Source organism: Neophocaena asiaeorientalis, unplaced genomic scaffold (assembly GCF_003031525.2).
Source record: "Neophocaena asiaeorientalis asiaeorientalis breed wild unplaced genomic scaffold, Neophocaena_asiaeorientalis_V1.1 scaffold100, whole genome shotgun sequence".
Classification (NCBI taxonomy): Eukaryota; Metazoa; Chordata; class Mammalia; order Artiodactyla; family Phocoenidae; genus Neophocaena; species Neophocaena asiaeorientalis.
In genome coordinates, this window is record NW_020173955.1 from 8078502 (window position 1) to 8106038 (window position 27537).

General features: G+C 37.5%; 1 protein-coding gene and 1 long non-coding RNA gene across 5 annotated transcripts in view; one reads left to right on the forward strand and one right to left on the reverse strand.

Annotated features, from left to right (window-relative positions):
• EFEMP1 (EGF-like fibulin extracellular matrix protein 1) overlaps positions 1-27537 on the forward strand; it is a 66941-nt gene that overhangs the window by 35833 nt on the left and 3571 nt on the right. For all 4 annotated transcript variants that reach the window (XM_024752988.1, XM_024752985.1, XM_024752986.1 and 1 more), the window contains 6 exons: positions 14321-14443; positions 18342-18461; positions 19432-19551; positions 20575-20694; positions 24391-24514; positions 24599-24794. In XM_024752988.1, the coding sequence (XP_024608756.1) occupies positions 14321-14443; positions 18342-18461; positions 19432-19551; positions 20575-20694; positions 24391-24514; positions 24599-24794 (803 nt within the window). The remainder of the gene's footprint in view (positions 1-14320; positions 14444-18341; positions 18462-19431; positions 19552-20574; positions 20695-24390; positions 24515-24598; positions 24795-27537) is intronic.
• LOC112404858 (uncharacterized) overlaps positions 1-27537 on the reverse strand; it is a 189668-nt gene that overhangs the window by 3616 nt on the left and 158515 nt on the right. The window lies entirely within an intron of this gene.

Here is a 27537-nt window from a genome sequence, read left to right on the forward strand (position 1 = left end):
GATATTCAGCTGCTGGTTTCCTAGTGGAGAATGCCAGAATTCAGTGGTCAGAGAAAAACTTCTTTAGGACCCTAAGCCACACAGAGTGCCAGAGGCACTCCTTCATCCTTAAGGTGAGTCTAGTGAAGGAGAAGAGGGGTGGGGGGATAGCTGTCCAAGATCTCTCCAAGGCAGTGGATTTTCCACAGATAGCAAGTATGCTGCTCTTCCTCTTCCTTAGCAAGGATAATCTGTAGATACAGCAGTCCCAGAGGTCAGTTGGACAAGCTGCTTTCCGCAGTCATCTTACATTGGCCAAAGGAACCCGGGAAAAGAAACTTAAAGAAGGTGGACGTGAGCTGGACCTAGAAGGGGAATCTATCCTGTTAAGGTAGAAGGGTTGGAGAGAGGATTACGGTCAAAGGCAGACAAGTGGCAACATATGTTTGCACATGGCAGTATATTGCCTGGCTGATATGGAGGGCCATACAAGATGGCACTGATGAAAGGACTAGTTTTTAGATGAAACTACCTGTTATATTGCAGTGAGGTTCATCCAATTATACAGGACCTTCTGCATTTTACTGACATCTATGTGAGTAGTCACAGGATTAGGTGGCTGGTGTTGGGGTTCTGGGGGCCTGTATAGCAGCCCACCTCCCTGAGGAGATGAAGACGGTGGGGACAGCCTGATGAGCTCCTGAGGGGTGCACTGGAGAGTCACAGCACTGGGCTAGGGAAACAGCACTCACAAACCATTGCTAAAGCAGCAGTGCCCAAGGCCTGCACACCAGTAGGAGATGGTCCTCACCCTACCTTGGATGTGGCAGCAGTCAGAATTCTCAAGGTAAAAGAATGGTCTGCCCAATTGACGTGAACTTGAGAAAGGGCAAATGCAAAAGCAAATACTGAAATAGGAAGAAGGAATCAGAAATACAGGATGGAAAAAGGTGGAATAATAAGACAACAGAGAAGGAAGTCAGCCTTGTCACCTGCTAATTTGTCACACTGCCACCATAAGCATAGTGTTTTTCCTCAAGCTTTAAATTCTTTAATTTTTCCTATTAATTTTCTCTGTTTTACCTTTAATATGGGAATAAGAATCTATCATATATACATATATAATTTTTGTAAGGCCATAATGAAGGCATTTGGAGGTCATTTGGTTTCCAAAGAAACCAAAATTAATTTTCCAAAGAAAATTTTTCTAATATGCCATGAGTTTTTACTATATTACTAGCATAGCTTTTTTTCTTTCTTTTTTTTTGCGGTACGCGGGCCTCTCACTGTTGTGGCCTCTCCCGTTGCGGAGCACAGGCTCCGGACGCGCAGGCTCAGCGGCCATGGCTCACGGGCCTAGCTGCTCCGCGTTATGTGGGATCTTCCCAGACCGGGGCACGAACCCGTGTCCCCTGCATCGGCAGGCGGACTCTCAACCACTGCGCACCAGGGAAGCCCCTACTAGCATAGCTTTTAACAAACAAAAATTGGCTCCAGATCAAATCCTCCTGTGTGATATGACTGAATGGGTGCTTCACCAACTACAAATGATATAGATCACTATTATGTTCAGCGGAGACTCCTCAGACCTGCTCATTTGACTCATTTACATGCAGTTTTTCCCACTACGTTTGAAAATATTCCCCATCTGTTCTCTAGTTCTGATTTATAATTTCATCACTGTCTTGAAAGATGATGACCATAATATCCTTGACATAGTCAATATAATAAATAAAAATTGCTTCTGAATTTTACACTTTCACAGCTTTTTCATAGCTAGGACTTGTTCACACAAAAGTTCTCAGAGTTACACTTAAGTTCTAATTAGAGCTCTAGTTAAAGCTATGTTTGCTAAGTAGTCTTCGTAAGCATTAACATTCCAATTCTGTGTCTGGGTCCTATTGCCACCAACTGTCCTTTCATATCACAAAATATTATAAAATGCAAAAGATTCTAGATTCTTTTTGTTTTGCCACATCACATTTGTGTGAATGTTTGCAATTTCCCTAATGAGAAATAACTTTAAGAAAGAAAGGCTGATTTTGCCTGTTCTTGCATCCATTCATCTGGAATATGCAAAAGCAAGGGAAGTCATTTGATGCTATGGTTGTTCCTCATGATTGGATTTCACTGTCACACTCAAAATACGACACTGAGCAAAGAAACCAAGATAGGATGTGTAATTACATGCAAGGACATAGAAAACTATATTAAAAAGCCCTGCCTTTCTGCAGTTTTCTTGCTTCCTTCCACTTGTCTATAACAGAAGTACCACCCTTACGTATAGCAAATTCACAGTTTTGTTAAATACAATTTATTGAGCCCTAGTGTCAACCAGGTACCATTTGGGGTGTGTATTACTTCAGTTAGTCCTCACAAGAATATTAAGAAATGCATATTATCCCTACTTGACAGACATGGCAGTGAGACTTGGAAAGGTTAAGTGACTTTCTCCCGACACATACCAAAAACACGTTGTTGCTTGGGTTTGAACTGAGACTTATTTGACTCTAAAACTCATGATCTTACCCACTCTTCTGTCTCAATCTTATTTCATATCTTTCTGTCAGGGAGTTGTATAAGAAAAAAATTTATTCTGTGGTTCTCAGACTTTCTAAAAAGGTCAAGTCTTCCTGTAAACTCTAATTCTTGGTATAATAAACTCTTGGTATAATAAGGCTATAAAAAAGGCTAGCACAAGCAACTAAAGAAGGAAACAACCTCAAATAAAATAATTTAGAACTTAAAAATACTATGCAGTGAGAAAATAGTACGGTTGTTCTAATTCTGAAAGCCATGGAAAGAGACCTGTAGTTGAAGGTCACTGACAGGACCTCCTTACATCTACCTGGCAGCTTCACAGTCATCCATATTGACCACATATGTGCCTGAAGCCAAAGGTTTTCATTTAAAGGTTTCCACAAACAAATTATTACATTTCTAGGGAGAAATAATTCTAGGCTAATTTTAAAATTAACAATATGAATTGCTCAATTTTTCCATTTTCTTCTAAAATTAAAACTTGGAATATGATGGACTGTACGGATGTGCTCCATGCAGTAACCATTTTAAGTATATATAACAGATCTAAGAACATAGACTTTTTTTTTTTATCTGTTTATTCATGCCAAGAAATTCTCTTAAAGACTGCCTTAGTTTGGCATCTACCTTTAACACATCAACTACATAACTGGCACACGTCCATCTCCCTCTGTACTCTACAGACAGAAACCATGTATGGGGCATGTTTCCCCACAAGATTTTTTTCAGAGTTTATGCTGCCAAACAAGCATTAAGCTAGTCTAAATTCCGGGCAAGTATGTAACTTTACAGGCACACAGTACTGCACCAAAACATTGAAGAGAACTTTCTATTCATCCCACTCTGCTAACAGAGCCATTCAATCCTGTCCAGAAAGATGAGTCCATTTTAATCCCTCCTTTGATTCTACAGATTAGGAGGAGGGAGAAGTTACTGCTGAAAAATGAAAAAGAAGGGAAGAAGAAACGGTCATGGCCCCCAAGAAGCAAGAGCATGTTTTTCAGGTTTCCCAGGTTCCAACATTTTGTGTTAGAGAGGGCAGAAGAGGTAAGAGCTGGAAAATGAATCCTTTCCACAACAGTGTTCAGGATTTCAGCAAAGTGAGCTTAAATTTCAGATTTTTTAAACTGAAAGACATTTCAGAGAATATACAGTCCAAATGTATTTTTGCTTCTAAGAACTGTAAGGTAAAATGCCCCAAACTCATTTGAAAGTCCAAAAACTATTTTATATGCTAGCTTGAGAATTCTTTAGCATCAAAACTCACCAGGGCATAGTTTTAGGAAACAGTATTTTCTTTTGTCCCCTATTGCGTTTAGGTACTCCTCAAACTAACACTCAGGAGTTATTTGAATGCTGTTTCTTCACATCACTGCAAGTGTTTTAACACAGGGGCTGGGAGATATCCCACAGCCTATGTACATCAAACACAATTTATCAGCAAATTAAATTCAAGTATGCATGATAATTCATGAATAATTTGAGGGAAATAGTAACTATAGTATCAATTTGGAACAAAACCAAAAAGTCAAATCTCACTTGGTTTAATGGCATATGAAACACTTGGGCACAAGCTGATAGTTGCTTGCATTTAACATTTTGAACACCAAATAATCTTATGCCTTAATATGATGAAGGCTGCAGAGTCCCCCTTCCTGAAAAATTCTTAATACTTACAAGGAATAATAAGTCTAGGATTTCTTAACTACCTCCTTGCTCAAGGAAGAGAGAGAGAATAAATAACCACTTAGGATGAGATCTTTCCTTGCTATGCTTTATCATAGAGTGAGTTTTTCATATGTTAGAGGAAATATTATAAAAGTATAAAAGTAAGCATCACAATACATATTGTATATAAACAAAGATATATGTATGTACACCATATGTCAAAGAGAGAAAGTATAGATATTCAATCTTGTTGAATCTTCACAACTTTCTATATTGGGGTGGATGCAGCATCTATTTTTCAATGTTTTTAAATCAAGTTTTCAAACTTGAAGTTGAAGGTATGACACAGATTCAGAAACTGTTAACATTCTGCCATATTTACATGCCGTGCTTTAGCACCATCTTTAAACACAGGTAACTGGTCAAATCCCCCCCCCACACACACTACTGGGATTCACATTGCACCATTTGCATATTTCCAGTGATAGGAACCTCATTATCTCCTAATATATTAAAATGTCCAATGACCACAACATTTTTTTCTTTCACTGAACTAAAATCTGCCTTTCTTTTTACCTGCTTATTCTAGTTCTGCTCTTTGGAAAGACATGGTCAAGATCTTTTCCTCCTTCTCTAAACAGCCTTTCAAAATCCTCAAGTCCACTCTCACAACAGACTAGCTCAGATACAAATCTCATCTTGTAAGTTGAGTACAGTCAGCGGGGTGGGGGGAAAGATAGGATGATGTAAGGGGAGGAGGGACTATAGGCCTTCTTAAGGGTTGGCCTTTTTCCCACAGGTTTTGATACGTAACATTTTCATTTTCATTCAGTTTGAAATAGTCCTAAATTTCAATTTTGTTATCTTCTTTAAATCATGAGTTCTTTTGAAGTGTATTTCTTCTTTTCCAAAAGAGAGGGATTTTTTAGTTTTGTCGTTGTTGCTGTTTCTATCTTATTTGCATTGTAGTTAGGGAACAAAATCTGTATATTGCAATTTTTGAAGTTTATTTAGACTTGTCTTAAGACCAGAATATAGTCATTTTATTTTAATATTTCCTCAATACTTGAAAAGGTTATGTGTTCTGTACAGTGTTCTGTGTATGTAAGTTCAAAGTTTTTAATCATGTTATTCATATTTTCTATTCATTTCTGAAAATGTAGGTTTATTCTTTTAGTTACTGGGAGAGATATGTTAAAATCTCTTACTGTGTTTATTCATTTTTCCCTTTAGTTTTACCCATTTTTGCTCTATCTATATTGAGGCTATGTGATTAAATGAAGTTAAATTTAGAATTTCTACATTTTCCTGGTGAACTAAACTTTTATCATTACACAGTACTACATTTTATTCTGTAATCTTTTTTCCCTTAAAGTCAACTTTGATATTGCAAAGCCAACTTTCTTTTGGTTAGTGTTTGCATAGCATATTTTCCATGTTTTTTCTTTAATCTACCTGTGTCCTTATACTTAAATCATTTCTCTTGAAGCAATGTATTTGGGTTTTGATTTTGTAATCAACCTGAGAATTTTTAGTTTTTATAAGAGCATTTAATTCACTTACCTTTAATGTAACTATTGATATGTTTAGGTTTAAACTACCATTTTACTCTTTGCCTTTTTTTTTTTCATTCTGCACATTTTAGTTTCTTTTCCTTTCCTTTCTTGCTTTCTGTCTAAAATGATGTACTGTTTTGTATTATTCCATTCTCCCCTGTATTTGATTTGCAGTTTTATACTCTTTGCTGTTCTTTTAGTGTTTCCCTAGGGAATACTTTAACATGTACCCTTGACTTATCAAAGTCCAAAATAAATTGGTAGTTTTACCTCTTCCCAGACTATAGAAGGACCTTAAAAAACTTAAACTCCATTTACCTTCCTGCCAACCCATGTGCTTTATTCCCATGTATTTTAATTCTAATTTTTTATAAATCACAAAACACCTTACTATTTTTGTTTTATATAGTTGGTGTTCATTAAGATTTACCCACATATTTATCCTTTCATTGCTTTTCATTTTGCTGGAATTTCGAATCAGAAAGAGACAAGAAAAAGGAATTTAGTACAAATTTGATGAGTCACACCCCTCACTCCCTTCATACTACTATCAATTTGGAATTCAGAAAAATATAAGGGCCCTGAAGCATATGGGGAATCATTGCACAGAAACCTCATAAGTACGATGTAATGAAATGGGCAGGAAAATACACACAAGAATGTAACATTCTCTGAAGGCAAGAGGCACAAAGATACACTTTATTTTCAGTCTTAGGCAGTTAATGATTTGGAGAAGTATTGCCAAGTTATACTCAGCAAATTTAGTAGTATGCCTCAATTTAATGCTCACAAAAGCTGTTTATTGTTGAATGAACAACAAGTATAATGTTAATCGGTCTCATACAATTAGGAGGTCACCAAGCCATGCTTGTTATAATTGGCATTGTCACAGCCAGGGGCTTATGTGACCTCAAGTGATGACTGGCCTGATGGAGTAAGCCAGGAATGTGTGTGCTTTGGGCTAGAGAGACTGACTGATCTGACTGTAAGGCCTCAAGGAGGGGGACCAGGAATCAAGCCACAGTGCTCACGGAGGGCATGGAGGACTCAGTTGAATGTTCTCAGTCTCCATCCAGTTCATCAGTCTCCAGGGGTTTGATCTGGAGCTGGGGATAGGAGGGAGGTGGGAGGGGCAAGGTGAAGCAGTGGAGCACCAGGAAAACACAATTGAAATATCAATGCAGAGGCATCCCCTAATAAGATGGGATCATAATTCGTCTGAAGGCCATCCAGTTTGAAGTAGATTGCCAGCTTGTATGGGATGGGCTTGAACTTGCATACAGTCTTTAATTCCTGGTACTCAGCCATCCTAGAGCAAAGACTAATGGTGCTGCTTATTTCAAAACACAGTTTTACCTCCACAGGGTTGTAGATTGATGATTGATTGTAATATCATTCCAAATACCAGGGTCATCCTTTCCCAAACATTTTTTAATGGATAATTAAGTTTAAGAAGAAAGAAGGGAGTTTACCTGGGTATGACATATTCTCAGAGATGCCAGAGAACACTCCTGACAATTAACAATCATTTATCAGTAGAAAATGTCTTTCCCTTAAGATTCTGAAAGCAATAAGCTTCACTTTGCCAGTGTGCAAAAAGAGGGGAAGAATGAGGATTAAGGTCTTTGTGTCCTTGCTTTTCTCTGTTTTAGCCTATGATTGGTCCATTTGGTTTGTGTGTAGTACAGAGGAGTCACGAGTCGATCGTTCATGTTCACCAGTTGGTTTTCTCCCCCACATTCATGAATATTTAATATGAATTCACGAGGTTAGACATGAACTGTATGTCTAACCTCATCCAATCATCTTGCAAACGAACACCACTAGCCACAGAAGAGACTAGGTGAGAGAGGGTCGACGTGCAGTGCAAATCCATCGTCACTGCTGGTGAAGCAACTGCAAGTACATGTAGCACGATTTTTCCATATGGGAACAGCGTATTTCAAGGTTCTGTTAGAACACAGTGCAATGTCAAGGACTTCCAGAACACTTGATTCACCACTCTCTAAAACAAAGAAATTAACTATCAGGGAGGCTGATATTTGTTGATTTGGGTGATATTTTTGTTTATCATTTAAAGCACACCAAACTATTAACAATCTGTTTGGCCAGAACAGATAAGAATTTAGAACTATAAATCTACTGCTGGCCATCAACGAAGTCAGTCCTCTTTTTTTACTTAATATCAGTATTTATTTTCTCCTCTAGAACTGCTTAGCTTGGGTGAATTCTAGCTGATAATTTCAGAAGGGTGAAAAGCTAACTAGAACTGGGCATTTTGCCCAGACAAATCTGATTCCAGTACTATGAAAGAAGCAGCAAGGGAAATAGAAAATTTTGACAAAAATTGTTGATAATTGGCTAAGGATTGGAGGGAAACAAAAGATTTGGAGAGCTATGAAAGTTATTCTAATGTAGAAGAAAGATGCAAGGGAGGAACCAACGCCCTAAAGATTAACAACCTTCTCTTTAAATCTAAGAAAAATTATGTATTTATATAATATATATAAGAAATTTATAAACATATATGACTACAATAAAACTTCTGCTATCCCAAACTCTTAAGAAATAAGCCTTTCTGGAAACCTAAATTGCAGAAGCAAAATAGAAATCTTAAGTTTGAATCTCCGCTCTGTGTGACCTTGGGCAGGTCACTCATCAACCTACATTTCAGTGGCAACTCCTGCCTCATCCAAAAATTGTGGATAATGAAACCATTATTCCACAGGGCTGTTACTAGGATTAAATCAGAGGCCTGTAGATCTAATTTCCTAATCAAATAATAGATGTTTAAATACTGTTAAATATTTGCCTATTTTTATGCCAGTTAATTTTAGAATTTTAACAAATTTGTATGTGAAATTATATAAAATATTACACACCTTCTCCTTAATCAAATTTCAATCAACATAATTTAATGTCTTGACTACTCAGGTTATCATTATTAATAGCCATTAATGGATGAGGCAGCGATAAAATAGCAATGCCTCAGCACTTGTTGAAATAGTTGCTACCTTCCAGGATTATACTGAAAAATAGGATTAATATCCAAAATAACTGTAAAATCCTCACCCAATGTGTCCCTTTTATTCAAAAAGCTTCATAGATGAAGTAGAAAGAGTACTTTGCTGGGAACTAATTTATTGTCCTGTCACTAGAGAAAGGAAGAAAGGAAGAGAGAGAGGGAAAGAAGGAAGGCAGGCAGGCAGGAAGGAAGGAAGGAAGAGAGAGAGGAAGAAAAAAAAAAAAGAAAGAAAGCAGCCAGGAGTAAAGTAGCTCATCCTTATAGCAAACATGAATCTTTACCTTTTTTTTCCTATTTTACTCCATTTATGAGATTAAATTAGTATGGTTGGGGAAGAGATAAAATAACATTTTAGACCCACACAGATCAAGAAATAGCAGCAACTTGAACTTAACCACTACCTTTTCTTTACCATTAAATAATATTTACAAAGCATGCACAGTGTCCAACTCAGAACTAGTCAATATATGGTTATTTTACTCTAAGATTTTACGGTCTGGAAACAAAAAGATTTATTTTGAAAATTCTGAACTTTTTGAAATCTGTGCATTATCATTAAGGAAGACAGTCTATTTTACAGATGGAGAAACAGAGAGAAAAAGAATTGATGCCATGGCCCTAGATCACAGAGACAGTGACAGAATAAAAATAATTATTTTTATTATTCCTATTTCAGGAATAATATTCATATTTCAGTGCATTATCATCAAACACACCATCTGGTCAATGGTGGCTTATTCCAAAGTAGTTCTGAATTATTCCCTAAATGTAAAGCAGCACAAATTAGAAAAGTTTAAGTGGTAATCTAAAGCATTTAAGGTACATAAAGTCTTTGCCCAGGAAAACACAGTGAAGTGACTCCATGTCGTGGTAAGTTATCAAATTATGGAAAGAACATAGCAGAGATTAAAATGTTGCATAAGAGAGAGAAAGCAGCATGAGTCAGGGGTTTGGGAAATATGAGTCAGACTGAAGGGCAGGAGCCAAACACATAGAGAATGTGAGCCTAAGCAGGGACTTAATGGACACGACAGAGATGTGGACACAGTTGCCTCCATTAACTTTGAGAGAAAACCAAACGTGCAGTTCCATAGACTGGGGATCATTGTGATAAAGGGGCTAGCAGTGAGAGCTGAGCGAAGATCAGCTGGATTATTTAACGCAATGAGGATGCCAAAGTCAGCAAGAGAGGGACCTACAATAGTATAAATCACTAGAAGGGAGAGTGTGGGCACATTTTTGAAAAATGAGGAAATCACCAAATATTGCCATTAGCTATTCTTAATGCATTAGAATGATGAAATGTGAGTTGATTTACGTGTTGTGATATTTTAGGAAGCACATTCTATTATTTTGTACTTTGGTAATGTTTCCATTAGGCTATGTCTACATAGTTCAGAGCTGCTTCCTGTGGTGTGCAATCCAAACTCTAATCACACCTATAAGGCCTTGAATTTTGCTCGTGACTTGAGCTACCATTTTATGAGCACCTTCAACCAGACACTGCACCAGACTCCTCATACACAGTACCTCCAGCCGTGCTGATTCCAGCTATCTGCCATTCTTCTCATGCAAACTGCTTTTGTCTTATCAGCATTTTCTAATGTGATCTCCCTTCTGCCTAGAAATAGCCTCCTATTTCTGCCAATCCATGTACCTTACCTGCTTCAAAATGCAGCTCAAAATTCACCTCCTCAGGCCAGCCTTCCACCTCTGATGCTGCTGTTTTCCTAGCTTTGCACTTCTCCACTCCATTGCTTTACAGCCATTTCCATTTACTGACATCTTGCTGTGTTTCTTACGTCTTGCCTGTTACTCAGCCTTGTAAATGTTTAGTTCCATGAGATAAAACACTGATCCTACTTTCTTTAAACTCTAGCCATCAGTTCTTAGCAAACAATCTTGGTTCATTCATCCATTTATTGAACAAATATGTTTTGAAAACCCACCCTGTTTCTTGTACTCTGCAAGGTGCTAGGAATACAGAAAAAAGTAATACATAGTCCCTGTCCTCAAAGAGCTTGGGTTCAGGGCCCAGGGAATGTGTTAACTGAACGTGTTAAGAACTGAACATGTTAAAGAATGTGTTAAAGAACCTAGTGAGCTTAACTGTCAAGGACAACTTACAGATAGTTTAAAAACAAAACAAAAACTCCTCTCCCCAAAGTACTGTTTCCTAGATTATCAGGAAAACCATAGCTGATGTGAGTAGTTTCCATTATGAATAAAGAATTGCTTTTGCTAATACAGGTATTCCCACCACGGAGGACTTTCATAAACATACCTGGGAGAGCCAGGTCTTCTGGTGCATCTGCACAGAGATGGATATTCTGCTTTGAGTTTCTAACATAGTAGTATATTTTAGTGATTTTCTTATCACATGATATTTAAGACATAGAAATGCATACAAGTAGAAAAGATAAGCATAAAAGAGTTTAACAATGTAAAACAGTTCTTACATGATTTTGTATAGATGTGTGAATAAACAGGATCTCAAATTACAACTTTCAAATTAATAAAACCGTGTTATTTAAATAAACCAATAAATTGATGGTATAATTGAAGATAGTTCAAAGAAATCCAGTCTATCTACACAACCTTCAGCATTAGATAACCTGCTAAGAGCAAAGAGGATAAATATTCTAAACTCAAATTGGAAAAGCCATAAATGAAAATGCAGTCTGTTCCTTTACTAGCAGATCCAACTCAAGGTATAAGATGAAGCATCCATTCAACTCCTTTGGAATAATTTCTTTAAGGGGATTTCATGCAACTGTGTTTTATTGAATTTCAGGGAGGTTTCCCATCTGAAAGAATTAAAACTAAAAGTGAATCCAAGTAAGTAGAAAGTGTATTTAAAATACTACCAGTCAGGGACATCCCTGGTGTTCCAGTGGTAAAGAATCCACCTTCCAATGCAGGGGACACGGGTTCGATCCCTGGTCAGGGAGCTAAGATCTCACATGCTGCAGGGCAACTAAGCCCGCGTGCCACAACTGTTGAGCTCATGCACCTCAACTAGAGAGGCTGCGTGCCGCAAACTGCAGAGCCCATGCACCCTGGAGCCTGCATGCCACAGCTAGAGAAGAGAAAACCCATACAACCGCAACTAGAGAGAAGTCCGAGCACCACAACAAAAGATCCTGTGTGCCGCAACTAAGACCCAATGCAGACAATAAATAATTTTTTTGTAAAAAAAGCTTATTCTGTAAAATAAATAAATAAAATAAAATACCACCAGTCAATCCTAGGTGAGGTGAGTCCTGTTGCAGTTTTGTTTGTTATTGATAGAGAAAGGAAAAGAATATAGTGGCAGTAGAGACAGTGGTATTTTATTTTGTTTTTTTTATTAAATTACTTTAACTCACCTAATAGTTTTATTAAATAATCCTCCTTAGAAGGTAAACAGACCTGGTTCTTAAAAAGGAATAGGTCCAGGGAGCATGGCTTTTATGTTTGAAATCTATTTAATGATATATTAATTCCACTGGAAATGTTAGCCTATTAATCAAAGAGAGAACTAAATGACAAAAAATAATAGGAAGGAAATCACATCAGGAATGCGATGGGGTGGAGGCAGTTTGCAGAGGGATGTCTCAGAAAGAAAAGCCACAGTCACTGGTGAAGCCTCCTTTAGAAAATGTAGCAGCCAGCCTGAGCCCTTGATCTTCTGCCAGCATGTACCGAGGAAACTTGCCACATCTGAATCTCACATTGCCGTATCTCTCAGTGCTATTATCACTGCAAATGCTGGCAGATGTTCTTGACATAAAACAATATGAACTCTGCTGTCACTTCTGCATTAGCGGGTCATAAAGCTCTGAAGAAACCCCAGTAGACATGTTTTCATCAAGTGCATACGAGAAAATAATAAAAGACACAAAAAGGGCAGATAATTTCAAAGCAAGATTGCTGTACCTCTGCATAGTACCTGAAAAGGACAGAGTTGTAATCACCGCTTTGAAAATAATAGTAATAATAATAAAAAATTTCAAAACAAAAATAAAAAACAATAAGAAAAAATTCACCAAAACTTTAAAACCAGATAATAAGAATTATGTAAGTAGATGCTTTTATAGGTTATTATCCAATAAACAGCCATACATCCCTCGAGTATTCTTTATCTCCCCTCCCTCCTTCTTTTGGAGAGAATCTCTCTTATCATTTCCACACCCAGCTAACTAAAGCCGATATCTGAGGACAACTCTCTTATAACCTGAGCTTCCTACATTATTACACTGGGTGTAATATTACTGGGTGTAATAATGTGCATTTATGTGCACAGTGCAGCAGTTATGTTTGAAAATAAAGGAAGATGAAAGGCAACACACCAGGGGCTACTCTCTGAGCTTCTTAAAGGGAAGGCAGGATTTAAGGAATAAATTCTAATTACTGATGATTCATTTTTGGTACTGATTTTTGCCCCACTATTTCTTCCAAAGCACCACCATGGGTCTGCCACAGTGATGATCTAAACACCCCTAAACCTTTCTCAGTTTTTATGCAAAATTTGTCATCTAGGAATTACAAATTTTAGATATTTTTTAATGAAGCTTAGAGTCTTCAGTTGTTGAAGAATGCCAAAATTTTATAATCCTTTCATCTGTGCTATTTAAACTCATAATATGAGAGAGTTGAATGAATGAAAAGGTGATATGGATAAGGCAAAATTATATTTCACTTATAAATTACTGTAATATGAGAGACACACACAAGTGCCCATCATATTTTGATTGCCAAGAAATTTGTTATAACAAGTTCATATTATGACTGAATATTTTTTACTTTTCTGGAACTATAATCTACCTACTCCTTAAGGTACATTTAGTAAACTATTCCAAGAAGTGAAATGCTTTGGGAAAATATGTATTTTAAACTACACCAGCCTATCTCTCCTAGAGGAATGTGATTAAATTGAATCCTTTTTATTTTGAAATTTGCAATGAAAAGTTTATACATTTATGTTGTGCTAAAGTTTACCAAAAACAACAATAACAACAACAGCAACAGGGAATGCATAATATTAAAGTTTGATTTTTACCTAGTTATTGGGCAGATTTTTAGAGATTAGTTACTAGAGATTATTTCAAATGTCATATATTGGGTGGAAAAGCAAGTATCATACAATTTATTTACATTTTAAAACAATACTGTATGCTCTAATGGGTGCATAACTGTATAATAAAAGTATACAAAAATCTCAGGGAAGGATTCACACCTACCAGGATGGTAGTAGGTGGGTGGGTAAAGGGATGAGGGTGGAGTAAGGCTTTAGGTACATCTCCAGTGTTTCATTTCTTAACAAAACAAAGTGAGCTGAGGCACGCATGGCAGAATGTTAGCATTTGTTAAATCTAAGTGGTACACACGGACATCTATGAAATTACTTTTTGAACAGTTGAAATAATGTATCATTTTAAGCATTTCCAATCTAACAGTATTACAGAGTAAAAACCTGGTTTCTTTAAGAAAAGTATGATGGCAAAATGGAGGAACTATCAACATCTTCACAACCGACTCAAACTATTTTTGTGCTGTGTGTCTCTAACAGACATAGATGAGTGCACTGCAGGGACGCACAACTGTAGAGCCGACCAAGTGTGCATCAATTTACGAGGTTCCTTCACCTGTCAGTGCCCTCCTGGGTATCAGAAGCGAGGAGAGCAGTGTGTAGGTAAGTACAACAGTGCACTAAGCCAAGTCCTGTTTGGAGCATCTGAACTGTTTAAACCTCAGTCCTTTAAAACAAAGCACTCATCGTTATTTGGAGAATGATAGTGCTTATTTTTTCATTGACTACCAATCCATTTTCCATGTTAACAAGAAAAAAACTAGCCTTAAAGGTCGAGCATATTCTGGGTATCAAAGTTTTGGTTACATGTTAGACTAAGCAAAAGCAGAAATTTGGGGTGTGAATGAGACCACAAAAGCAACCGGGAATATCATTTTAAATTAGTTATTTGGTACCCTAGCACTAAAACACTGGTGCTATGGGCTTCATTCACCGGTTGTAGCATAGCATAGCTTATAGGGCAAATGGTGAGGTTCAAATCCCAGCTCTACCCCTAACTCACTTTGAGACCTTGGGCAAGTTACTTAAATACTCTGTGCCTCACTCTTTTCCTTTGTACTATGGAGATAATACCAGTCCCTATCTCAGGAGCTCATGTGCAGGAGTGCTTAGAATGGCTCCTGGTTCTGGGTTGAATAGCTGTGTGCCATCATTATGTAATGAGTTAACAGACTTGTACTAAACATTCTTTACGTGGCAAGTGAGTGCAGTGCTAGGGATGCAACACATGTGCCCTCCTTGAGAGCTCTACTTGAGCTCTCTGAGGACAGGGGCCAGGCCTGGTTTGTGTCATTGTTGTCTCCCCAGTCCCTGAAGTAGGTGCTCAATGCATGCTTTCTGAATGACAGGAAGAACACGATATGGGGAGGCCAACTGGCAAATGAGAAGTAAACTAAAGTGTTCAAGTAAACTAAAGGGCTCAATCTTGAGGCCCAGCACTAGGATGAAACTCTGTAATTGACTCCCTCTGTCCACTGATTTACATACCACCTCTTACCAGAAGATCAGTGAAGAGTCCTTATCTTCTCTTAGGAACAGAGGATAATGATGTGGGGACAGGCAACCCAGCACCAGTTTTCACCTGAGAATGTGAGCTCTTGGTGTCAGGATGTCAACACTGAGCTCCTCATGGGCCCTGGCCCTGTTCTCCTGCCGTGGGGTTGTGCATAGGTGCTGGGGCCAGCGCACAGCCTCTGAGGAAGGACCAGGGCTTGCACTGACTGAAGCTGTGACTTAAAAGAAAATTGTGTGGAAAACTCCACAGGCACCAAAATTTTGCCCACTGTATTCGTCAGGAAAATAAACAATTGAGGGTATAAAAAGTATAGAAAAAGAAAAAACCCAGCCTACTATGGGAAGAATCAAAGTGAATGGAACTTATGATTAGAGCCCTTTATGGTATGGCAGGAGATGTCCTTAAATTCAGATCTAGGACTTCCCTGGTGGTCCAGTGGTTAAGACTCCATGCTTCCACTGCAGGGGGTGCAGGTTCGATCCCTGGTCATCCCTGGTAGGGGAAATAAGATCCCACACGCCACGTGGTGCCGCCAAGAATTAAAAAAAAAAAAAAATTCAGATCTAATCATGTGGCTTCCTCACTGTTCCCCTCACCCATAGAACCAACACTACATTCCTCAACCGAGCATATAAGGTCTTCCTCTATCCAGTCCTTGCCCAGCTCTATTGTATCAACACTCCTCTCCTGCCAAAATAATTACAACACTCCAGCTTTGTCCCACTAGTTACAGTTCCCCAATACATCACACAGTGTCACACTTCAGTGCCTCTACCAGAGACATGTAGTCCTAACAAACTCCTGTTCAACTCTCAAATTCTAGCTCAAGGTAACTTCCTCTGGGAGGTCTTCCATGATATACCCAAATATAATTAGTCACTCCCCCCTCTCTGCCAGTAATTCCCAAACTCTGATGTATCCTTTGTAAATTTCCAACCTGTTATAGATCAATACTTATGTAGAGTACAGTAAGAATGTTGCAGTAACACCAAATTGTTATTCCTAAACACTTGCTCCCAATTTCTGTACTTATTCATTGCAGACTGGTCAAAATGGTCCGTGGACTTGTAGTGGTCAGCAGGACACACTTTGAGTAGAATGGTGCTCCCTCTCTCCCTTGTACACTTTTCTATTTTGATCTTATAATTCCATGCATTAATCTGTTTTCATGCCTGTTTTCCATACAAGACAGGGGTAGAATATATATATATGATTATCATCGTTATAAACCTACATTACAAAACACAATGAAAGCAAATAACAATGGTTCAATGAATGTTTACTGGCAGAGAAGACATGCATTATTTATTCATCAAACATTTAGTGAGGGCTGACTGTGTGCCAAGTTCTAGGTATTGGGCCATCATAGTAAACAAACAGATTTTACAGAATCGCAGCCCACGGAACTATTAGAAAGTACCACTTACATAATTTAGCTGTTGATATTGGCACCTGGCTGTAACACTAGGTACTAGGAAGAACCGTGCTAAAATTACTTTTAATTAGTATGAACTTTCCATTCATTCAGCTAATGTTTATTGAGCACCTACTATGCCAGACCCTGTTCCAGGTATTAAGCACACAACAGTGAACAGACAAAAAATACTTTACCTCTACCTCAAGAGGAGGAAATCTGCCTTGCATTATAGGGAGGGACACAGACAAGAAGCAAATAAACACATAATACAATGTCAAGGAGTGTCACTGGCTACAAAGAAATATAAAGCAGGTTAAGGGGGTAGATGGGGAAGAAGTTATTTTATATGGATGGACAGAGATGGCCTCCCTGAGGTGACAATTTGATCAGACACCTAAATAAATTAGGAGGGAAGCCATGTGAACATCATTACTGTTTATTTCAATATTCAAGTTAAATCAAATATATTTTGCAGCTTATTCATAATAGCTCCCTTTTTTTTTTTTTGCCTGTTTTGTGCAAGGAAGTTCACCTAAACCATCTCATGTAAGCCTCCCAACAATCCTGCCACATTGCTGATTATTACTCACAGAAGAGGAAATGGAAGCTGTGAGAGGTTAAGACCAAGCTAGTAAATGCCAGAATGAAGATTCAAACTCAGATTACCTTGCAGCCACTTGAGCACACTGCCTTCCACACTTTTAGTTATTAAAGTACTGGAAGGGTTCAGCATAAAGTTTTGTTTTGTTTCATTTTTTCCATGAGATAGTCACTCCATAGTATTACAGTGATTTTGCATAATTGTTATTTTTAATTACACATGCCATATTGGAGTTGTCACAAAGTGTAGAATCATCAATTAATGGAATTCTATTATGCTTCTAAAATATTAATCCTACTTTGCAAGTTCTCAATTGAGCATTTTATAGTTGGAAATATTTATACGAGAAGGACACAGGCTGGAACACATCATCAATGTGTCAGAAGGGCACTCTCAAGAAGTAACTTGTTTAGTGTCCCATTCCTTCCACAGCATTCTTTCACGTGATTCTCACAGAAACTTCATAAGATACACACGCAGCATTACTATCCACATTTTACAGAAGAAAAAACCTAGATACTGAACATTTAAGTGACTTCGCCAAGGTCACCAGCTGAGCAACAGCACGTACCTCCTTTTATTAGTTTTACGCTACATCACTCAATTCTTCCATAGTTCTTTTCTACTTCTATCATTATAAATAAGCTTTTAGATTCCCAGCCTGACATTCTCACTTATATGTGAAATAGTTTTAATTACTTTTCCCTCTTTAAGTCTCAACCAACCCAACCAGGTTTATGAAGTCTTTGTTCTTAACATCTCATTTAACTGCAGAGGGCAGACCAAAGTGTATTTAAAGCACAGATACTCTAATTTTTTTAAAAGAAAAATAATTACTTTTAAAAGGATGTCTCTAGATAGGTTTTCCAGATAATGCTCTGCTGAGAACTTGAGATTAAACAGCTCAATAATAGTAATTTGGATAGTCAATAATTTGGTTCTCTTTGTGTTATACTTGATAACCTAGATATAGACGAATGTACCATCCCTCCATATTGCCACCAAAGATGCGTGAACACGCCAGGATCATTTTATTGCCAGTGCAGTCCTGGGTTTCAATTGGCAGCAAACAACTATACCTGCGTAGGTAAGACTTCTGAAAACAGTCATCCTGACTGATTTCTGTCTTCCCAAGCCACACTGCAGTATTTCCAGTTTTCTATGTTCTTGAGTAAACTGGTTTCCATCAACTTCCCTGCATAAAGCTGAAAAGACAGTAACCAATCTGGTTTTTTAAAACACATCAAGATGTGAATGGAAAAATTTTAACTTTGGTTTTAGTTCTCTTCTGTGAGTGTATCAAAAAAAATTTTTAACTACAGATCAATTGATATACACACACCAATTAGTCAAGAGTGTGTGATATAAACACTGAAGGTGCCAAAGGGGTTACTGCAAGTTCAAATACATAAACTTTCCGCTAAAAGTGCATCTGATTTTTACATGCTTCTTCTGCCCTTTCAGAATGCAATGTCACGGCACACAATTTTAAGACTGGCATGACATGGAAAGAATCTAGTGCAGGAAAAATGCCTTTTCACAATATTTTCAGTGCCTTAGAGCATTGCAAAACTCTGTATGGGTCTCAAAGGCTTATGTTATAATTGTAATGGAATTTAACAGGACCCATTTAAAAAGTACTAAATAGCACAGATAAATCTTCACTACAGCATGCTGAGAGACCGTATTAGTATGTGTCTTATATCAATTATTTATAGACTTGGCATTTTGCATCTGAACAACAATACAAGAAAATAGATACTGGAATGTATATTTATTAGAATCATTAAATTCTTTTGGAAAGATTCATCAAACACCAAACTAACTGTCATTCCCAGAAAAAAAAATATTCTGGTATTTTTAAAAGAAGTATATGACAGATGTTTGAAGTTGTTCCAACAAATATGAAACCTGAATGGATGTTCTCCAGCGAGCTTCTGCAGAGCAAAGAATCCAGCTAGGGAATTACTCACTTATCATCGGATGACATAGGTACAAAAGAGCAAGGCTATGTTTAAAGACATAGATATTTAAATGTGTATAACCTTGCCTTTCAGACATAAATGAATGTGATGCCAGCAATCAATGTGCTCAGCAATGCTACAACATTCTTGGTTCATTCATCTGTCAGTGCAATCAAGGATATGAGCTAAGCAGTGACAGGCTCAATTGTGAAGGTAAAATATTGTCCAAATAATTAGTAATCACGGTCCACTTCCTGTGATTGCTGTTGCTTTAATCCAAGTGTGTACCTGTTTATGAAAGCAAATTTTTATCCATGGAAATTCTGTTCTAAAATCCAGTTAATTTAGTTCAATTATAGCACTGACTTTTTAGTATGTTTTCAAAAGAAAGGAGAAGAAACAAAATAATTGAAATATTAGATGTAGGCTGGGTCTGATAATTAGCAAGGGTGCTCTAGTGTCTTGTTTCTTACATGTGATGCAACGGCTAGCAGCAGTGGCACCTCCTGGGAGCCTGTGAGAATTGTAGAATCTCAGGCCCCAGCCCAGACCTACTGAGTCAGATTCTGCATCTAATGAGAACTCCAGGTGACTGGCATGCATGTTTAAGTTCAAAAATGGCTGATTGCATGTCAAGAACATTAGAAGAGAAACCAGGAGACCTGGCCCCTAGTCATGCCTGCCACTGTGTAATTCAAAAGGCATAAGACATCCTGAAGGGGATACCATTGACACTTCATGCTCCCGACTTCCTCACAAACGCTCCCACCTTTTCTTGGGACAGCACCATTGAGAAATGCAAAGCATTCTGCCAGGGCATCACCTCTAGAAGCTAGCACAGGGATGGAACTTGGAGTTCAAAACTCAGATGAACTTGGGAGCAGAGCCACCCAATTTCTGAGAAGGCAAATATGAATCTGCATCACTAGGTGGGTCTGCCAAGCACAACATGAAGATCATCAACCACAAGCCAATTCTTTCAGTCTGCTCAGCTAGTATGGTTAGTTCCAGGATTCGCCAAACTGTCAGCAATAAGTGAGCAAAACTGATGGTAAGAAAAACTCTCTGTGCTGTGAAGCTCTATGGGAAATGAGCTGATATTGTTAGAATTTGCACTTGAGCTTCTTATAAAGTATTGTATTTCTGTGTCAGAGTATGAAGTGTTAAAAAAAAATTACCAAAATAGTGACATGTAAGTTTTCAACTCTGTCTTATTGCTCTTGTCTGGTTCAACAGACATTGATGAATGCAGAACCTCGAGCTACCTGTGTCAATATCAATGTGTCAATGAGCCTGGGAAATTCTCTTGTATGTGCCCCCAGGGATACCAAGTGGTGAGAAGTAGAACATGTCAGGGTAAGTTTATTGTTTTCATATCTGTTAAGTTTTAACCAGGAAAAGCAGGGAGGAAGTTGTAGGATTCTCTATCACAGACTTTCATTTTTTACAATTTGAGCTCTTTTTTTTCCCCTGTTGATCATGAGACATGCACATCTCATAAAGAGGATATTCAGTGTTAACTCTCTTTGAAATTTAAAGCAATCATTTTTCTTTCTTAAAATAAATAATTTTGATAAAATATTGGTATGCCTTCTATATAGCCTACATAATCCCTATGATATATATCCTCTAATCATCCACCAGAAAAGATTCAATTATTAAAATATTTCACCATGAATTTCAGTGTAGAGCATAAGCTTAATGTGTGGTTAGGTGCACCTCAAACTGATCTGAATTCTCTAAAACACCAGGATTATAAATTGGATAGTAATTTAAGTGTTGAGAATATCAGCTTCATGTGTATTAAAAAGTACTTGAATACTTCAGTAAAAAAACCTATTAATCCAAAAATAGCTAATGTCTTTGGGTCCAGGTTTAAAATAAATGTTCAGGTGATTTTCACAGCTACATGTAGGTGGAAGAAGTGGCTCTCTACATGGTATGATTTCAGAGTCTCTTTGAAAGATTTGAAAATGTGCACCCTCTCCTCCCTACCTCCTGCATGTAGCTTAAAATTTCTTTAACAGGCAAAAGACTATTCAGGTAAAACTAAAACTAGATAATCCAGGAAAAATTGGTACAAACAGAGGTTTACATAAAGCAGTGAGAGAGTGAGAAAAAAAAATGACTGAACTTGAAGACACAAAATCTGTTTGAGACCTAGCTGTAAGGCATTCTATCTATACAATTTGAACAAATTATCAAACTTCTCTGAGCCTCAACTTTCTCATTTGGAAAAGGGAGTTGAGGGAATGAAATGGAATAACATACATAAAAATTATTTACAAACTATAAAGACTATAAAGTTCAAGATGTTTTTATGAAATTTACCCAGCAATATAAATGACTAGTAGCAAATCTTCTCTAGAAGAAGAGCAGTAAAATATTAAGAAAGGAAAAGATCAAGGAAAGGAGAGACTCAGGATTCTCAGTCTATATCATGATTTTACAGGGAAATATTAATTCACAGGAACATCCATGACCTGAGATTTTATAGTGTGCATGTGATCATTCAACTAGAATCCAACCACTAAATATGAGCATAATCAGAATGTAGTTCATTGCACAATAAACATCTTTCTACCCCTTTCCACGTTACTAGAGACTCTGTAATGTTAATTGTGGAGAAACATTGCATTCCAATGGTTTTACTTTCTGAACCCTAATTGAGACTTTTAACATGAATATTACATGCAGGAAAATGTTAGCCAGTGGGATTCCTTAACCAATTTCCCTGGAGTCCTGAAACAAATGTCTATGTGTTTCTGATCATAAATGGATTTGACACCCAGCAAAAGACAGAAACAAGTTAACATTCAGTGGAATCTTACCAGCCTACTCTATTTATATCTGTTATAACGAAAGGTGAAAATGCAACAGAATTGCAAATAGGAGATTCATTAGTGTTATATCTTGAAGAATGTTTGGTTAAACCAAAACAGTTTTTGTGAAAGAGACTTACCATTCTTTTAGGGTGCAAAACAATTGGTTTCCCCCACTGAAACCATTCCTTCCCAACTCTGTCCACAGATTAAAGTAAAACCAAAAGAGTCTGGATTCTTACCTTCCCCAAAAAGGTTTATTTTGGGGATGAAATAACTGTTCTCATTTCACAGTCTTGGAAAAATTAAAACTCTGTGTGTGTGTGGTGGCAGGTTGTGGGGAGGGGAGAGGGACAGTGGGGAAGGAGAGAAACAGAGAGAGAATACACAGATACACAGACACACATTCATCAAATAGTTTAATACTATTAATCATCTCTGAAAAACCTTCCAAAATGATTAAGGAGTTGATTAAGCTAGGCTCTAAATTACTGGAAGTAATAAAATTATCACATAAAGTTTCCTTTTGCTGCTGTTGAACTCCATATAACAAACAAGTCTTCACTTTCCCTGTAGCTAAACAGCATCTTTATTTTTCAAAAAAGTGAAAAATATTGAAAGGACAAGTCAGTTGTGATTTCTTCTGAGGAATCTAAGTTCTTTCTTTGGCCATAGCCAGTCCAAAAGAAGATACTTTTTGTAACTGACTCTTGGAAACTGCATAGCTTTTCCAGTCTCCTCTTGGGTTCCAGATAGCTTTTGCCAGTTTGGAAGCTAAAAGAAAATTTTTTCTCCAAAGACAAGGAATGGAATTATTCTCATTTAGAGGATGCAATACCTTGCAGTGGAGAGATGCCTGTCACTAACTATATGAACTTGGGTCAGCCACTTAACCCTTATTTGTTTTCCCTTCATGCCAAATAGAGATAATATATTTCTCGCCATCTCTATATGGTTTGTGTGAAGAGCAACTTGGTTCAATTTAATATTTCTTAAAATCCAGTTGCCCCCAGTGCACTCATGCTAGGTGATAAAGGGATAGAAAGATGTGCACAATAGCCTTTGTCCTCCAGGAGCTTACAAGCTAATAGAAGGATTAAGACAAACATGCAGATTTCAATAATGCAACGCAAAAAGCAATGAAGAGGAACCAAAAGAGGAACATGAGATATAAGAATTCAGAGAGAAGAAAGAGATCCTATCCCAGCAACTAGGCCATGACTACCTGTAAATTAATGAATGAAAATATCTGATTGTGGGGAAGGAATGACTCAGAAAAAGGCTTATATTGGATAAAATCTAATCACTATTCCAATGTAAAGGGAGACAAACATACATAGCGATGTGGATATTAATATAATTTTCATTGTCGTAAATGTAATGGTTCTCTAGCATTGTAAACTCTTCTCTCAGATGTCATCTGGGAACTCCTAATTCCCAAATCTAAATTCAGTCTTTGTCCATCCTGGCCTTCCCACAACCCTCCTTCCAGGGACCCTCTCTAGCTCTGACCTTGCACTGCCTTTTCCTGGGTTGCCTCTCACCGCTGACACTGACAGTCCCTTCCTTAATTCCCCTTCTTCCCCATGGTCTTTAAATAGCCATGCTCTACATGGTAGGATACTTCATAGCTTCCCTTCTTTTGCTGTGAACAGATTCCTATGGACAGTGTAATCCACTCCCAGAACATTAACTATCCAGCAGCATGCTACAGCTTACTGCAACCACATAGCAGCCTTTCCCTCTCTCCCAAGCTTCTGAGCCTGACAATAAACTTCCATCTCCATAGTTTTTGTTTGCTGCTTTCTCAGCCTGGAAGGCCCTCCCCACCGCAATCTGAAAATTCCATCTAACCACCACCCTTTTCAAGGCCAAAGTGAGAGGCCTCCTCCTTCTTTCAGCTTTCCTTAATTCCCCAGAGGGCAAGAAATAGTGTCTTTCATTTTTATTTAAGCAAAGTCAATGGAAAGCATTTGGCTTTGAATTCAACAGATGAACAATAGGTGCTTGATAAAATACCATGAAATGACACATATTAATCTGTAGAGAATGGCTCCACTACATCTGTCATGAATTAATGCAATGAACCCAGGTCCCACCAAGTCTTGTGTCTAAAAGCAAATTAAACACAGTCCAGATTCTTATACACCTCCTTCCAGTGGCAAACTGGAATCTGCCACTTACGCAATTTACTTATATCAGTAAACTCTTTGACTCTACATCTCTACAGATATAAATGAGTGTGAGACCACAAATGAATGTCGGGAAGATGAAATGTGTTGGAATTATCATGGCGGCTTCCGTTGTTACCCACGAAATCCTTGTCAAGATCCTTACGTTCTAACATCAGAGAAGTAAGAAAAATCAGAACTTTTGAAACTGAGAATCTTTTGGTTTTACCAAGCCTAACTGGTGAATACTTTTGTTTGTCTCTGCAGCCGATGTGTTTGCCCAGTCTCAAATGCGCTGTGCCGAGAACTTCCCCAATCCATAGTCCACAAATACATGAGCATCCGATCTGATAGGTCTGTGCCATCTGACATCTTCCAGATACAGGCCACAACCATTTATCCCAACACTATCAATACTTTTCGGATTAAATCTGGAAATGAAAATAGAGAGTTCTACCTAAGAGTAAGTATCCTGAGGGCAGCCTTAGCTGTTGAGAAAGTTCCAAGTTTGTTGTTGTTGTTTAGTAGTAATTCACATAGAAAGAAAGCTAACATTTAAAGCGTTTTTTATGTGCAGGCATTGTGTAAGCCCTTCCAGTGTGCATTATCTCATTTAATCCTCTTGGTAATGCTTGGTCAGATTAATATTTATCTCCATATTTTACAGAAAAGAAAAGTAAGACTCAGGGAGATGAAGTAGCTTCTCTAAAGTCACTCAGATAAAAGTTGCACACTCTAACAGAGTTGTGTGTGACCACCAAAACACAAGCCTACACACACACACACCTCAAATAGATACCACAAATCAGTGATAGCTATTTAATTGTACATAGAAAAAATAATTCCTGGAGAGCTTTTCAAAAACGCTGAATTCCTTATTGTTACATTCTCAAGATTATTTACATCTGCACCAAAACTAACACCCAGAAGTATCTGAGAAGTGACCCCAACTCCCCACCCCCCGCACCATGTGTACAACAGATAGTTGTACCATTCTTGCAAATTTCCAGGCAGGCAATGTGAGGTGAGGTCACGTTTATGTTTTCCCTTTCTTTCATTGCCTATATGAAATCTTTCTCTGAATTCTGCCATTTCTCTCTCCACAGTGTCCCCTGGGTTATCTTTGTTTCCTTGTGTCTCTGCTTCTCTTCCTCTAAACTGGCTCTTAGCACCTCTCTAAACCCTCCAAGGGCTTCCCAGCAAATCTCCCTGACTCCAGTGCCTCAGCCTTCCAGTCCCCCCTGCAAAATCTTAGCAAGTTCATTTTAGGTTAAAATTCCGACATATTTCAAATACGGCTCACCACTTCATGTGAAAATGATGGCACCCCACCAAGCAGTTTGCAGGGTTACGGTAAGTCTTTCACGCTAAGGATGTTATTCATCCAGTTCCAATTTTCTCAAAACTCCTTTGGGCACTCTTCATTTTTAATCAGATTTTAAGGTCAATATTTCATTTTGAGAATATGAAAAGTAAATTGGGAAATTCATCCTCGTGGTAAAGTTTACAGATTTTTAATGTTTACTCGTTTATCCTGTTCTTTGATATATTAAGTTCCTTTCCAGCTCCAGAATTATGTGACTCTGTTTCTTTGCCAGTAAATTAGAAATGATTAATCTCTCATGACCAACTCCTGAAGAGAAAAACCCAACCCAAAATACAATCTATTACTATTCTTTTTTCTAATAACTAAAAATAAACTTCTTTAACATTTGATGTTTAAATTTGAGATATACTAGATATATGTAAGAAGTTTACTCTAAATGAATTTCACACAGTTCAGATAATAACAATTTAATAATTTTAACCCAAAGAAATAACATTATTTGTAACCCGTGGCAGTAAAATAGGTTCATCTCAAAATCATTTTTAAAAATAATTTTCCATTTTGAACTCTTAGCCGTAAATTAAGAAAATAAAATTTCTTAGCAGAGTCAACAAAGAGTTAAGCAAAGTACCTGCATGTTGTTTTTTTTTTGCAATAAACATGGCACTTTTAAAGTTTTATGATTCATATCAGTGAACTTACTGACTTGATATTTTCAGATATAAATACAGTGTTTTTCTCAAGTAAAATCCTTTTTTATGAATGATATAAAACATTGCCAATTTTGATAATCCCAGAATTAAATACTACTATTTGAAACCAAAAAAGCATTTAAAATAGGAAGATATTTCAAGACTATTTATTATCACATAATTCAAAAACTAGTTGTATCAAATCCTACAAAATTTTTCCACTGAAATTCCACTTGCGCAGAGGGCATTTAATCATAAGACTCCATCAGCAGGCCTTAATTAAGCACCTATTATATACTCAGCTTCATGCTAGGTGCATGTAATACACAGTTCCTTACTTCAAAGAGCTTTAAATATTACTTTGCGGCACAGTTAACATCTATGAAAAAAGCAGAGGACAAATTTGTGTTTAACTCCATGCTCCAAGACATCAAAGAATTAATGTGGGCTGCAATAGTCAAAGAATGTTTCTTGAGAAACATGAGGCTGGACCTTATCCTTGAAAGGATCTGTGGGATATAGGATTTTATTTATATTCCTTTTGGGACAATACTGAGAAAATCATCTTCCCTAGAAAAGGGAACATATTAGAAAGAAGTAATACATGAAATTAAAGGTAGAATACCATCCTCCACCCACACCGACCAATATCTATCCTTCCTTACTGAGACTTATTTTTCTTCACAGCCCTTATCACCACCTTGCATAGTATTTATTTGTTTGTGTCACCTACTACCTACTAGAGTGTGAGTGTAATAAACAGAGACATTACCTGTCTGTTCACTCTTGTATGCACAGCACATAGAATGAATGGTACCTGGCACATTGCAGGTGCTCAAAAAATGGTACCTGGCACATTGCAGGTGCTCAAAAAATATTTTAAAATGAATACATTAATTCAATCAACATCTTCAAGGTATCACTGTTACCTATAAGAGGCAAGCACCATGCTAGGTTCTAGAGACATAGCAGTGAATAAAACCAAGCCAATTCCTGCCACAGTGGGGCTTATAGTTGAGACATCGAACAAGTGTTCACAAGTATGCTGAGCGTTACAACTGAGCACTGCAGATTGTTCATGAGTACACCACAAGTTAACCCCTAACCAAGGCAGCAGTGGTCTGGGAGATTCCTGGAAGAAGTAGATTTAAGCTGAAGACTAGCAACAAAAGACTAGCAAATGGAAG